Below are 16,088 nucleotides of genomic sequence, written 5' to 3'. Positions count from 1 at the left end.
TGCTCGCCATATGAGGCCCTGACGGAGCAGGCCGACCTGCCCTGTGAAACATATCTGCTTCATGAGGAAAGAGAAGAAAGTGTCACTATGCTTGAGAGAGCACATGGGTGGTACTGTGTACTTAATGAAATTATTTCAAGTCTGAAATTGTGTGTTTGAGAGATAGAAACCTACATATGTGTTTAATGAAAGCAAGCCATTCTAATGTGCCATCATGCAAAGAGAGCTCATAAAAAATACACAAACAGCTTTATACAGTGATAACACAGTTCTGTCCAGTTTTGTGCTCGTAATACTAATGATTTGTTTTGAGCACCAAATTTGGAATGAATAAGGCTGGTTCACAAACATCCTTCTTTGGCTGTGTTTTGTGTTTGTGAATATGTGGAAGGAGTGTGGTTGTGATTAGCAGGGTGTGTCCATGGAGTTAAAACTCCAGGGCAGTTTGAGGCCAGTAAAGTTACCAGAGCCTCATGTTGTCCTTATTAGTCTGTATCTTTGAGCCGTTCAGAGTGGCTTCCACCACCACCGGTAGGGTGCTGTACAGGGGTGGACTGGCAGCAAAAATCAGCCCGGGAATTTGCTGTTTGATGCACCAAATTCAAACTGACGCGTGTTTCTCGATCAAATTTTTTTTAAAAACACAATCTGGTCATTTGTATTGTTTGGGTTAAGTTAATATGTAAAACGATGGAACAATTTTTTTCCTAAAGGTTTTCCTTCCCATGTTTGTGTGTACAGAAAGGGGAAAAAAACAAAATAGAATTAATGTATTTTATTGAATATCTGTATATAGGATGTATAATGCCAGGGTTAGGGGGAAGAAAAGACAAGAGGGGAAAATTCCCGAACTTCCCAGTGGCCAGTCTGCGCCTGGTGCTGTGCATTATCTAACACAGCAGTTGTGCTCCAGCCACTACGCCCCTTTCCCTAGAGAGCGCTGAGCTCACTTATTTTCCTCATTTCCACTTCCATCTGAATGAGAGCATCTACATTTCAGACACATTCATGTAGCTTGTACCGAGCGTTTCATTCTTCAGTCATGCGAATAATATTAAAGTACCTATATATCTATAATCACATCACATGTTGTAAGATGTAACGTATTACAACAGATGATACATGAAATTTAGCTGGGTAATCTGAAACATATATACAGTGCCCTCCACTAATATTGGCACCCTTGGTAAATACGAGCAACGAAGGCTGTGAAAAATTGTCTTTATTTAGAAAGCGAATGTAAAGAAATAGAGGAGCACTTTTATTGTTTAAAAAATGTAATTTTTTAGTTTATTTTAGTCAATAATTTTGTTCATTTTTTTTTATTTTGTTACACCTGGTCTATATATGTGTATATATATGTATAGATATATTTTTCAGATTGCCCAGTTCAAGTTCAAAAAGTTCATGCATTTGCCGTAATACACTGCATGCAAATTCGCAGCTGTCTAACGCCCCAGCTTTTATGCTCAGTGACATTTCAAGAAATTTAATCTTCGAAGGTTTTTCCCCTGTCAGTTGCAGCTACTCACTTCCTCAGAACCTGCATGAACTCAGAGTCTCGCTCAGCTTGAACTGTTTTCTCCCCAGCCATCGAAATCGGTCAACGTTAAAAAGGCCTTATACTGCCGGACTATGTGCTGAAAAGCTACTTTGCAAATAACTTTCTTTGTGTGACGTGCCGTATGTGTGTTCTCAGAGTCCAGGTGTATTAGCAGCAGTGGACGCCACCATCCATAAATCTGTGGCTGAGCGCTTTAAGATCTCAGGCTTCCCTACTGTAAAGTACTTTGAGAAGGGAGAGGAGAAGTATACACTACCACAGCTGCGGACCAAAGACAAGATCATCGAGTGGCTGCAGAAGTAAGCTTCCCCCCCCCCCGTTTTGCCTCATTAACCATTTTCGAGAGAAAAACCTAAAGTTCATAGCATGCAAAATTGCAGAGCCACATTTTGGCATATTTAGTTTATTTAGTTACACTTTTTTTTTTTTTAATGCATATCTTTTTAATTTCTACTATAATATGAAACGATGAATGCAAGTGTAAGGAACTTTTTAGCACCAAATGTGCGAGGAAAGCTCGGGTAAATGCTGTTGTTTTTCTCCTGTCTGTCCATGGCTGATGTGTGTTTGTGCCTGGGGCAATGGGACTGCTCCGGAAAAGATGATGCAGGAAGGATGAAACTCCCCCAGACTCCATGCTGAAACTGTCAATGCTGCCAAGATATATACACAAATATTTGAGCCATCATAAATACTGAAAAGATGTCACAGTGTCTTCCCACTGAATTCATGTTGAATACAGAATGATTTTCCAGATGAAGAATTCCTTAGACGTTGTCTCTCCTAGAAGAAAAATGCATCCTGGAAAGGTAGAGCAGGTCCATGGGTTGTTTCCATGTGCTCTGGGCTCTAATAATGCAGAGGCTATAAACTTTGACTCATTCTAGATTAGGCATGGACTCTCAGTGGACTAAAGAGTGGATGTGACTGTTTTTTACTGTGGCAACTTGCTCACTCACACACTTGGGTGTATGTTCAGCGGTGCTTGACTTCAATCAGTCACTACCATGACTTTTCCAGCCCTGAGCAAAAAAGGACTGTGCCTGTTCTTGTCCCTGGGGGGGACCTTGGGGGTGAACAGTAGCTGCTGGTGTGTGTGTGTGTGTGTGTGTGTGCGTGTGGCTCTGTGATGTGTGAGCATCTGTGACAAGGCCACTTCTGCACATAACAAAAAACCTGAAAGACCTGAAACTTCAGTTTTTTGTTTTTTTTCCCCATTGCCAATTTTAGGCAAGTGTTCGTGTTAGGTCGTACCGCGCCCTTCACAAATATTGGCACTCTTGGTAAATATGAGCAAATAAGGCCGAGAATAACTGTCTTTATTGTTTAACATTTTGATCTTTTGTTAAAAAAATTCACAAAAATACTCTGCTCTCATGGATATCAAACAATTGCAAACACAACACAGGTTTATCCAAAAAAAAAAAGGTTAAATATTGGTGTGCAACGATTATTGGCAGCCTTTTAATCTATACTTTGTGCTACTTTGAGCTCTGAGTCTTCTCCTATAATGCCTGATGCGGTTGGAGAATACATGGCAAGGGATCTGAGACCATTCCTCCACACAGAATCTCTCCAGATCCTTCACATTTCAAGGTCCATGCTGGTGGACTCTTCTCTTCAGTTCACCCCACAGGTTTTCTATGGGGTTCAGGTCAGGGGACTGGGATGGCCATGGCAGGACCTTGATTTTGTGGTCAGTAAACCATTTTTGTGTTGATTTTGATGTATGTTTTGGATAATTGTCCCGCTGGAAGATCTAACCACGGCCCATTTTAAGCTTTCTGGCAGAGGCAGTCAGGTATTCATTTAATATCTGTTGATATTTTGTAGAGTCCATGATGCCATGTATCCTAACAAAATGTCCAGGTCCTCTGGCAGAAAAACAGCTCCAAAACATTAAAGAGCCACCACCATATTTATCCGTGGACATGAGGGTTTTTTTTTCTTCCATATGGCAACCTCTTTTTATTGCCAAAAGCTCTATTTTGGTTTCATCTGACCATAGAACCCGATCCCATTTGAAGTTCCAGTAGTGTCTGGCAAACTGAAGACGCTTGAGTTTGTTTTTGGATGAGAGTAGAGGCTTTTTTCTTGAAATCCTTCCAAATAACTTGTGGTGACTTCAGATTGTAGTTTTGGAGAACTTCTGCAATTCTCCAGCTGTGATCCTTGGAGATTTTTGACTACTTGAACCATCCTCTTCACAGTGCGTTGAGACAATATAGACACACGTCCTCTTCCAGGTTAATTCATAACATTTCCGGTTGACTAGAACTTCGTAATTATTGCCATGATTCTGTGAAGCTCAACAACCTTTTGTCACACATCACAGCTATATTCCTTGGTCTTAGCCATTCTTATAAATGACTAAGGGAATTTGGCCTTTGTGTTGCCTCATATTTATACCCCTGAACAATTTCCTGTTCCTAGTCACCCAGGTGTACTAAGAAAAATGTAAAATATCATCGGGAATATACATTTTTTTGATAAACCTGTGTTTTGTTTGCAATTGTTTGATATCCATGAGAGCAGATTATTTGTGTAATTTTTTTTAACAAAAGGTTAAACAATAAAGACAATTTTTCACAGCCTTCCTTGCTCATGTTTACTTATATTGGTGGAGGGCACTGTGTGTGTTTGGAGTCAGGCCAATGCCAAGTTGGCATTAGTTATGTAATCACAGCGATATACACTATATGGTCAAATGTTTGTGGACACCTGACCATTACACCCACATGTGGTTGTTCCCCAAGCTCTTGCCACAAAGTTGGAAGCACAAAATTGTATAGAATGTCTTTTTGTATGCTGTAGCATTACAGTTTCCCTTCACTGGAACTAAAAAGCCCAAACATGTTCCAGCATGACAATGCCCCTGTACACAAAGCAATGAAGACATGGTTTTCCAAGGTTGGAGTGGAAGAAGTCAAGTGACGTCAATCCCACTGAACACCTTTGGGATGAACTGGAATGCTGACTGTGTCCCAGGCCTCCTCACCTGAAATCAGTGTCTGATCCCACTAATGTGGACTCTTGTGGATGAACGGGCAAATCCCCACAGCAAGCTATTATAACAGCAAAGGAGGAACTAAATCTGGTATGGGATGTTCGACAAGCACATATGAGTGTGATGGTCAGATGTCCACCAACCTTTGGCCATATAGTGCATATTGTTTGTTTTTTTTAATCTGTTTGTTTATTTTTGTAATTCACAATGCTTTGTTCAGTTCTGAGCACTGGCTTATAATATAAAGCAAGTATGTGTAATTATGGAAATGTTAATTTGCACTATTAATTGTTCCAGCTCACAGACACCTTTCAAGTATTGCACTCTTTTATGTACGTACTGTATCGTGATTCTTTTTTTCCCCCTCTTCTCTGTTTCTCTCAGCCCACAGGCTCCCCCTCCTCCTGAGCAATCATGGGAGGAGAAGCCATCCAGCGTGAGTCACCTCGGGGCTGAAGACTTCAGGGAGGCTCTCAAGAAGAAGAAGCACGCCCTGGTCATGTTCTACGCTCCTTGTAAGTTGTCTGCTTTCCTAATGTCTCGATGATGCTACGTTGTGTCTCTAGGATCAATTAAATGCTTAGAATTAAAACCCCACAGAACTGTGGAAACCTCAATTAAAAGTAAGATGCACCTCTAAGGCATTAGAAAAAAGGCCAGATTGAAATTTATTATTATTATTGTTGTTGTTGTTTAAACCTAAGGTATTGAACGGTCAAAATTATTTAGTCTAAAATGCATACTGTGCTGTTCTTTTGAATCTGTCACCTTTGTATTTTGGCACAACCCTAATTAGCTTTACTTATAGCAATGACTATGTAATCATATTATGCTCATATAATTAGACATTACATGAATAAACACCATAACAACAGGTTAGTGTTCCACCAGGCGGCTATTAAAATGACACACTTCACAGCATGGGTTTTTAATTTCGTTCTACTATCATTACTTGGGGAATTGTGCTAAATATTTATGAACAACAGAAAGAAGCACAGGAAAATAATTTAGGAAATTATTGCTACAGCAGCAGTTTCACACGGTGCTCCTACAAAAGACGTCTTCAGCTTCCTTTGATAGAGGCTTCAAAGATTTAACTGAGAGCTTTCATTTTCCCAGCGCTTTCTTTTTCCCGGATTTGTGTAGCATTTTGTCCAACACACATCTATTAAGGGATTTGTGTGATTAAACTGTTTCATAAAATGTGACAACTTTAATGCCCTCAGACAATTAGTTAATTGTTACAAAAGCACCGCTATTGAATTAAATGCTTGTTCTTCCCCGGAACCCTGCGTTTATTTTCCAATGGCCCAAGATAGTCTATTCAAGACTGCTCTTTAACTGTTCTGTAACCTTTATGATAAATGTAAAAGTATTAGAAGTAAAGGAAATCTCTTTCTTTTAACGCTTCCTGTCCGTTGTTATATTTATTTGTTACCTGTTTCTAGGTCTGACGTGACTCTTATCAAAGTGTGTTTTCTAAAGGTGTTGGCTAAATGTATTCATGTAGGTTTGAAATTACTGAGCAAATTTCAAATTGAATACATGTCCTACAAATCATCTTATATAATCTGTGTAGTGCAAAAGATTTATTTGCCTAGTAAGAATACATTTAAAATTAGGCAACAGATAGACAGTGACTCCAATGTATGCGTGTTAGAAATTTCATGTATTTCATGTCATTATATGAGATTCTGTGTAGTGTGTATTTATAGTGAATAGAAGGCCAATCAGGGTTCAGCCTAATTGTGTTGGACAGCGTTTGAAGAACAGAAAAATTGCATATTCCTGTGTTATGACAGGTTTATGCTGGCAGATTATTACCCAGGAAAACAGTGCATGCAAAAACTAAAGCAAATCTAAAACATGATACAATTATGATCAAATCGGGTTATAAATATTTTAGTTGATTAACAAGGTGACGCAAGAATGGCTCATTCATATTCAAATATGTTCAAAGATGAAAGTCATTTTTTAAGTTTTAATGTCATTTTAACGGCTGCCCTAAGCTATAAGCTATGTTTTATGTTGTTGTTTGTTTTTGTTGTTTTTTTTAACCAGACACTCCGAACAGTTTGGCAGTGTTAATTTCGGTTGAATAAAAATACAGCTAAGAACGGATTATTTATCCCACTATTCGTCCTTATTTCATTATATTTCTCTAAAACATCATGGAAGCACACATTGTTATTGTCGAACTGTGAAGCTTAAACCCTAACGAGCATTTTCTCTGAGCGTGAGCAAAATATTATTTTTAGATATATTTGTGCAGAATTTAGAAAATCTGTGGCACCTATTATGGTTAAGGTTAGTGGATTATCTTTTCACCATTTGCTTTGTTCTAATACATTTTACATTTATATTTATTCATTTAGCAGATGCTTTTATCGAAAGTGACTTACAAATAAGGAAATACAAGCGAAGTGATATATCAAGCAGAGAACAATACATGTAGTGCTACTGTACAAGATTTATAATTGAGTTCTAGAAAAGCAAAGTGCGCAGAGTAGAGGTGTACGAGACAGAGTGTGTGTTTTTTTTTATTATTATTTTTTTTGTTATTTTATTTTTTTTAAGGATAATGTGGGGGTTGGCATTTTAGGGGTTGGTTAGGTGTTCACAGAAGAGGTGGGTATTTAGCTGTTTTTTGAAGATGGTGAGAGATTCTGCGGTCCGGATTGAGGTTGGAAGTTCATTCCACCTCTGAAGGACACTTGGTGTGAAACTTCTGGAAAGGGACCTTGAGCCACACTGAGTAGGCACTACTAAGCGGCAGTCATTAATCGATCGCAGATTGCATGAGGGAACGTAAGCCTTCAGGAGAGTGTTGAGGTAGGGGGGTGCTGTTCCAGACAAGGTCTTGTACGTGAGCATCAAGGACTTGAATTTACTACGGGAGGCTACAGGAAGTCAGTGGCTTCCTGCTCAATGGGGTGCTGATGGTTCTGCCTCCTTCAATACAAAAATGTACAGTTATGTATGACCAGGCAGATTTCTCCATTTTCCCTTCCCTTTCTCCTTATATATGACTGGAGAGAGAGAAAGAGAATAGCCTTTTCAGAGGGTATTCATTAGATGCAAGGGCAAGTTTCCTTTAAGTGCTTTCTATGTAAGTTCAAGTGCAGCTTTTGCTTGCTGTCCAGATTCTTATTTGGAGTGCGTGAGGGACGTGGATGGAAAAGCAGGGTCGAATAGACCTGACACGGGCCTGGAAGTTTGGAAACTTTCTCTGTTTCTAGTGTAATAGCTGCACGAGCCAATAGGAGGGTCAGCAGATTTATGCTTCATTATTCTAATGACTGCCGTGCTTCTGAAATTAGGAGCCGTGTTATGCACACAAGCAGACCTTTGTCCGGGACGCCAAGCATCATTAGTTTAGCATCAGGTGGCGTTTAAGTGCAGTGGTTTGTGAAGCTGTAATGACTTTAATTTGAAAACCCAGATTACAGTGGTAGCTAATGCCATTTATACCAAAGTAGTGCTGCAAAAGCAAATCACAGATTTTTATTAATGAGCTCATATTAATGTGCTATAATTTCTATAGTAACGGCTAAAACGCAGGGACTTGTATGGCGGATGTCATACGACAATAAACCGATTTTAAAAGTGTTTTGTTATTTAACAAATATAAATGTGTGATCCATGTCATGATGAAGCTTTCGTAAGGAGATTTCGCATGCCTGTATATCGGTGCTATAATGCAAGTTATAACAGGAAGCAACTGGACATTCCACAACTTGTAACGTAACTATAGCTCTCAAGTAGCCCGACAGAAAATCGTTCGCCCCTATCATACAGAGATCACAAGTTCAAATACTGACAGTGTAACAGGAAGTAACTTGTTTAGTGGAAAACAAGGTCCAAGTGCACAAGAGGCTGTACTGTCGGGGAGGGAGGGATGGCAACCCTCTCTCCCCTATCAATCAACACCAACACTAGGTGATCATGGGCATCTGTGAGCTCATGCATGAAGAACAGGGCGCTTTTTTCCCTGAGTGTGTCACGCCACCCTGTGTTGCAACATGAGCAGCAGAAAAGATACAGTTAATTGGCTTCAGACGTCTCTGAGGAAGCACGTGATAGCTTTCACACTCTCGGATCGGTAGCCGTCATATTATAGGGGAGACCTAACCGGTGTGGGAATTGGCCAAGACTAAATTAGGCAGAACATTTCTACAAATTCATTTTTGTATAAGAGGAATCGAACACTTCAGAGAATGCTGTTATAGGAAAATAAACAACGTTGGGCATCAGTAGAAATGTTTAGTTCAGCAGAAATTTTCAATAAAAATGAAACTGGAAAACATTGGGCATCACAGAACCCAGTCCTCGATTATTTTCCTATAACAACACATCCTGTTTTTGTTTTATTGCTTACATAAGGTATGGGCCAAAAAGGAAAGTTGAAATAGTTACGTTTGATGAGAAGGTGAAGGTTTTTATGGAGTATCTCCGATATAAACAATAATAAGTGTAGTATGTGCTAGTAAAACAGTAAAAAGTTAATATGAACGTTTCACAGGGTTTGTTTTTTCTTCTTTTTTTTTTCCTTCTTTTTTTTTTTTTGGAGGACGTTGCTGATCTCTTGAAATACCTTGTTGTCCTTGTGTTTTTACGTTCTGTACTTCATCACTGTTATTTTCCTATGGATGCACTCTTGCCTATTTATGGCCTTTGCTTTGATAGGAAGCATCACAAGATTTTCTCTGTACCCTGCTGGCTGAGATGAAATTCAGTTCGGTTGGCTAAGATGAAATAATGACCTGCTTTTCTCTGCAGGGTGCCCGCACTGTAAGAATGCCGTCCCCCACTTCATTACAGCTGCCGAGACTTTCAAAGAAGACCGCAAGGTGAGACACAATCTCATGAAAAAGAATCTTCCGCTCGCTCGCGTCGTGTCTTCCTGTCCTTACTTTTTTTGTCAGGTGCCATCGTCAGACATACTCCATCTGTAATCGCTTAGAATTCTTCAAGGTCTTGTTTCTTACCCCCTGAACTTCATATTCTCATGCCACCCTTTTAGCTCTCAAATCCTAAGAGCGTAGGATCGGTAACATGTGCAGTGCATGCAGTGTATGTGAATAGACATCTGCTTTTCATGTGTTTATGTTCAAGCATATTTCTGAAACAGTGCTGGTATTCTAACTTTTAAACTCCCTGCTGAGTTCTTTAATGTTTTCCACATGAAACCGTTTTCGGTTCCTCGTTCTTTTCCATTTTCACTGTCCAGCACTTTTAATTCTCTCTAACTATCTTTTCAAGATCCCTCCAAACAGCTGACCCGCCTCTGAAATGCCTCGGAGAATAATTCGTGACTTCATTCATCACTAGTCACCAAACCAAGACCTTAAATTGTTGCTGGCAAATGGCTGAAATGCATCATGCATGATGTCATTCATCTTTAACCTTCTGATGGCTCGTAAATTTGCACTTGCACACGATTGTTACGCAATGGAGTAGGATTAGAAGAGTCGCTTCGCCAAGGCAGCTGGCTGCTTTCACTCTGAATTCCCGTTAACGCCCTGACGGTCCTCACTCATATTGTGAGTCTTGTAGGAAACAGTATTTATCTGCAGGTCTGTGACCCTGTACAGGAAATATTGTATATAGAAAAAGCTCCATCTGCTGGTGTTCTGATGAGTTGAAATGGATAACGTGTATGTCTGGTGAGTTCATTTGGCAGTCAGTTGATTAATGTGAGAAAGTGCCAAAACCATTTCTTTATCAATAGAGCTGGATTCTGTAACAGAGCATCAGGAGGACCCTTGATCACACAGGAATTGGATTTTAATTAAATTGTCTTAATTAAAATCAGAATAATGGCTGAATTGTTCTTGAAAGTCATTTGTTCCTGCTTTGTTTGCTACCATATAGGCTTCCCTTGATTTTCCCCAGAGTTCATCCTTTTTCATCCTTTAGCCTTTCTCTCTCTTAGACTGTGCATTAGTATGTGTGGCAAGTGTGTAGATAACAGCCAAGTGCCTGACTTTCCATTCTCCTGATTTATAATGCAGCATCATGGTGTACTCTGATGGTACACTGTGTTGTTTATAGCAAGCAAACAAGTGTAAGTGGCCCAGTTCAACACAAGCTCCTACAGTGGGAAGAAACGCTGGATTTAATGTGTAAAGCTTTGTTAGTTCCCTGATTTTTCATTCGCTGATTTGAACTGAATGTGAGCAAACACAAATAGGTCTGTGGCTTACTTATTTCAAAGGTTCTTTGTTGCAACAGTAATGAGCCTGCTGTATACTAAGCCACATCAGGCTGTTTAATTAGCCGTTTACTATGGCTCTTGTTTTTCTTAAAGCTGATCATTAGTACCTGATGCGGATAACAAGATCCTTCATTAACGATTATTCAACTCGAGGCCACCTGATGAAACCGTTGCCAGTACATGATGGCGTTTCCTCTTGGAGAATGATTCTACTGTTGATCTTATCCATGCAGTCATAAAGCAAGTGTATGGGAATCAGTAGCTGAATTGCCTGGAAACAGCGTTTCCCTGCAACTCTGCTTTGTCTTATCAGTACTGTGGAACTCTGATAGATATCCTCACTTTATGAATAAATGAACAATAAATTCATTGAGATCATTATTTAGCGGGACGTCTCGAACTGCTTTGATTAGCCTGATTGTGCTTGACCCTCCGATTCCTCCTAAATGTCCTCCTGAATGTCTAAAGGCTATATAGGCTGTCACCAAGTGTGTATACTCTAGAAGGAGCATGATTCCTATTATTACGCTTTTCAGAGTCAGAAACAGGATGTTCTTGAGGATCACAGGATTTCCATGTCAGGATTTTAAGCGGATCCACTCATTCTGAGCTTGCTTATGTAAAAACATCTTTTTTTCATCACTGTCCTTTCTGTGCATTTATTTTCTTGATGTGGATGCACATATTGTAATTTCGGCAGGCTGATTCACATTATTAAGACATTGGAGATTTTACTTTCCATGTCTATAAAGGTTTAATAACTCGGCCCCAGGCTTTTCTTGGCATGCTTTCTGACTGACTAATTAAAATGTTCACATGCTTAGAAGAATGAAACGCACTCATGCCCCGTCCAATGCAGAAGACAAAAGGCAAAATATTGTTCAAGTGGCATTTGTACATTTCACTACTGTGTTAATCAATTAATCCATGTTTCACCTGTGTGTGTGTGTGTGTGTGTGTGTGTGTGTGTGTGTGTGTGTGTGTGTGTGTGTGAGAACAGACTAATTGTTAACTTAAAAGCACTAATTGCCTTCTTCCAAGTATGTATCGCTGTAGCCTGGAGACCTCCAAGTGGGGGGTACTTAGTGCCAAGTGGGAGGTACTTAGCACAAAGTGGGAGGTACTTACACCACAAGTAGGTGGGATTTTACTAATGAGCAGAACTGAGGAGAAAATCCAGAAGTGATGGCAAATATGCATAAATCCCCAATCGCTCCAAGTGCAAAGGTGCGCAGTGATAAATGATGACTGATTTAAAACTTAATATCAACACTTTTTCTTGTAGTTTTAATTTCATTTCTTACAGCTTTGTCATTATTGTATGCATGTCCAATGTCATTCTATTTGAAGATTGAAGTCAATATAATAATTGTCTAATATTTAAATATGAATTTTAAAATTCAAGATGGAAACAAATTTAAAATGAGAGATAACTACATTCAGTGAGGTGAATGTGTAACAACATTATAACCAACAATTTTTTATTGCTCAGTGATTTTTATTATTTTATTTTTTTTAGGTAAACTTTTCCTTATGTGCAAGTATGTGCAAGTTTCTCAGAAATAACAACTAAATTTGACATATATTTACAGTCCATAGTGATGACGGGTGCCATGTATTTTCTCTGCATATACAATGACATTACTCATTAGCGCAGTTGGATTGCATGCATGAGAAACTGCACTATCCTGGTTAAAATGCTTCGGTGTAAATGCCCTGGAGCTCGCCTCGTCTGCCTTTACCAGCGTAACCTGGTACATACACTGCAAGCACATTATAAAACAGATTAAAAAAAAAAAAGGGTAATTTAACAAATAAAATACACTTCCCTTTGTTGATTGTTCATAATCTGGGAATTCAGTGTGTCAATGTTTAACATTAAAAAACTGCAAGTTTGCCCGTTTAACTCAGTCGAGTCATATTGCCTCTGGAAAAAAAAACACAGCTGACAGCTTAATTTACATGACAGATACTACAGTAACCAATCAGAGTCCTCTTGAGGTTTGTACAGCCTACTTGGGGCTAAAGTTCCACCCATTTGGAGCAGACCCTCCCATTTGGAGCTGTCTATGGCCTCCGTTTATACCTATCTCCCTTCTTCTGTCCAGTTCATACATTAGCTCACAGGCGCTTACAATTGGTTACTGTCGCTCTGATGGACGGGGCAGTGTCTATAATGCCATCCCTTTATTGTGTAATTCCCTCCTGGGCAGTTTTGTTTGAATTGCAGCAGCCAGGATTGGAACTTGTGCAGATTGGGCAAAAGCTTTTCTGTTGCACCACCTGGAAGCTTTACCAATAACCGTAATTGTGATTTTATCAAGACCCTTTTCTTAACTGGACATGTATTTTTCGATCAGTGTAAATTCACTTATTATACCTTTTTAGATTTAAAGCTTCCATTTTGATAGAGCTTTGACTCTGATGCACTAGCCAGTACTGGCACGATTAGTGTGATTATTATAAACGGTTACTAAATACACTATATGACCAAATGTACGTGGACACCTAACCATCACAATCATCTGTGTTTGTTGAACAACCTATTCCAAGGTTTGTTCCCCCATTTGCTACTATAACAGCCTCCACTCTTCTGGGAACGTTTTACACTACACGTCAGGTATTGATGTCTGGCAAGAAGGCCTGGTGTGCAGGTTTTGTTGTTCCAATTCATCCCAAAGGTATTCAGTGGGGTTGAGGTCAGGGCTCTGTGCAGGTCACTTGACTTCTTCCACTCCAATCTTGGCAAACCATGTCTTCTTTGACCTTGTTTTGTTCACAGGTGCATTGTAATGCTGGAACATGATTGGGCCCATTCGTTCCACTGAAGGGAAATCTTAGACATTCTGTACAATTGTGTGCTTCCAACTGTGTGGCAAGAGTTTGGGGGTAAACACACATATGGGTGTCAAAACTCTGGAATAGCATAAATGGAACTGTGGGAATTATGTTGTGATTTAAAAAATCCAAAATAAATCAAAATAATTAAATATTTTAGCATCTTCAAAGTAAACCCCCTTTTTGCCTAGAACTTGCAGAAATGTATTCTTGGCATTTTCTCAACCGGTTTCTTGAGGAATCCCCCTGAGATGCTTTTTAAACAGTATTAAAGGAGTTCACACCTACACTGGACACTTACTGGCTGCTTTTCGGAATATTTCGCTCCAAGTCATCCATTTACAAATAAATAAATGTTATGTAACGTTTCTAATGAAAGAAATGAATACGTTGACACAATTATATTTTTGTCTTCAAGCATTTAATCATACACCATTCATCCATCTTCTATACCGCTTATCCTTCCTTCAGGGTCACGGGGAAACCTGGAGCCTATCCCAGGGAGCATGGGGCACGAGCCAGGGTACACCCTGGACAGGGTGCCAATCCATCGCATACACATTCACATACCCATTCATACACATGCCAATCAGCCTACCTACATGCATTTCTTTGGACTAGGGGAGGAAACTGGAAGAAATGGAAGTTTCAGCACGGGGGTTTCCAACTCCAACTCCAGGGTTGTGCAAACTCCGCACATTCAGGGCCACTGTGGGAATCGCACCCCTGATCCTGGAGGTGTGAGGCGAATGTGCTAACCACTAAGCCACCGTGCGCTTAATCATACACCTTCATTTCAGCCAAGTGTCCACAAACTTTTGACTGGTAGTGCACTTTGGCCATATATTATAGCTTTATTAATACATTTCTTCCCCCAAATGAACTAAAGGTAGATTGTCCGCATTATTGTAGACAGTCTATTTTATCATCATTGAATACTGTCCATGTGCTTGGCAAATCTGTTCACTCCCTCTGCAGACAGTAAATCATTCCCTGAGCCCAAACATCTTATTGGGCTTTGTGGGATTAGGGTGAGTAAACAGCTGGTCTATGGACAGATAGTGTAGTGTCACACCATGCCAAATACAGTCTACATACCAGCATCTTACACACGTGCTGTCTAGTTAGTGTAAATAAGCGTTAATGTATTAAGAGTAGTTAAGCAGCTGACAGTGTTTGAATAGGGATAAGTCACACTTTTTTTTTTCTCTCTCCACTTTTCAGATTGTGTATGCTGCTGTGGATTGCACCAAAGGCCAGAACCATGAGTTGTGTAAGCAAGAGGGTGTAGAAGGCTATCCAACCTTTAACTACTACAATTATGGCAAATTCAGTGAAAAATACAACGGAGAGAGAGGAGTGAGTCACTTCATTTCATACGTTTAAATAGATGAAATTATTCATCAAGTCTTCCGTATTTAATAGGAATTGTAATTGTTCCTTTATTTTCATGTTTCGTGTAAGTTTTTATTTATGCATGCTTTCCACAGGAGGTTGGATTCACCAGTTTCATGCGAAGCCTAAGAGGGCGTGACCAAGAGAAGGTGGGAAAGCGAAAGGAGGAGCTCTAAGAATGTGGGTGTGGCTATAAACAGGGGAGGAGCCTGTCATTGCACTGTGACTGGGCAGGGACCTTCCAGCACTGATGCCACACATGTGAACACCTCAGCTTAAAGAGAGGATATTTTTATACAGCCTTATGTTTGTAATACCAATGTTCAGCCACAAGACCACTCGAGACTTGGCTTTGGTTTTTTTTTCCATAGACATTTGATGACAAGGACAATTGCTCTCAAATACTGTGACAGTTAATCAAACTACATCTTAAATCTATGCAATACTGACCACTTGCTCTACAGCTCTTAGTGACCGGTGGTTTCTGGGTGAAGCGGACACTTACAGCTACTTTACATAAGTCAACCTGTCAGCTCTCCTTGACACTGACAGTCTCCTTTATTATTGCCATTCCCACCTTTGTAAAGAGGACCCATAATGTAAACAATCACCTGTTTGAGTATTTTTGTACAATAAACGTGGCATCCTGGACTAGAAACACAATAGAAGAAAAGGAAAAATGTAGCTCAAATTTGTGGCCTTAAATGTTTGAATATGTTTTATTCAAGGGGTGCGGTGCACCCAGAACTATTTGAGATTTTGTGGGGCCAAAATACAACAGAGCAAATAAGAAATTGTGTGTTGAAGCTCGTAGCTTCGTTGTTCCTTGTATTGTTATGTGTGATTGATTTTCAGCTGTGGGAAAATAAATACAAAAAAAAAAGAAGAAGAAAGATGCCAAAAGTGTAATTTAGTGGTGAAGGATAAACTGAGCCCCAACTTAGTTGATGTATTTTTCGTTCCTGTTTATCCCTGATAATCAATTTCCATAGTTTCACTTAAATATGGTCAGGAGCCCTATTAAAATGTATTAAACACCACAGTCAGACCCAATGTGAATCCTTACG

The 16,088-nt window shown here is 39.6% G+C and overlaps 1 protein-coding gene across 2 annotated transcripts in view; it reads left to right on the top strand.

Moving 5' to 3' along the window:
- Positions 1 to 16,088, top strand: part of pdia5 (protein disulfide isomerase family A, member 5) — a 55,349-nt gene that overhangs the window by 38,040 nt on the left and 1,221 nt on the right. For both annotated transcript variants that reach the window (XM_017469507.2, XM_017469508.3), the window contains exons 13-17: positions 1,700 to 1,863; positions 4,956 to 5,086; positions 9,351 to 9,421; positions 14,851 to 14,985; positions 15,117 to 16,088. The exon at positions 15,117 to 16,088 is cut by the window's right edge and continues 1,221 nt beyond it. In XM_017469507.2, the coding sequence (XP_017324996.1) occupies positions 1,700 to 1,863; positions 4,956 to 5,086; positions 9,351 to 9,421; positions 14,851 to 14,985; positions 15,117 to 15,197 (582 nt within the window). In that variant the 3' untranslated portion in view covers positions 15,198 to 16,088. The remainder of the gene's footprint in view (positions 1 to 1,699; positions 1,864 to 4,955; positions 5,087 to 9,350; positions 9,422 to 14,850; positions 14,986 to 15,116) is intronic.

The sequence above is a fragment of the Ictalurus punctatus genome, chromosome 6 (genome assembly GCF_001660625.3).
Source record: "Ictalurus punctatus breed USDA103 chromosome 6, Coco_2.0, whole genome shotgun sequence".
Taxonomy (NCBI): domain Eukaryota; kingdom Metazoa; phylum Chordata; class Actinopteri; order Siluriformes; family Ictaluridae; genus Ictalurus; species Ictalurus punctatus.
The sequence above is the reverse complement of the archived record's forward strand: the minus strand, read 5'-3'. Positions and strand labels throughout refer to the sequence as shown.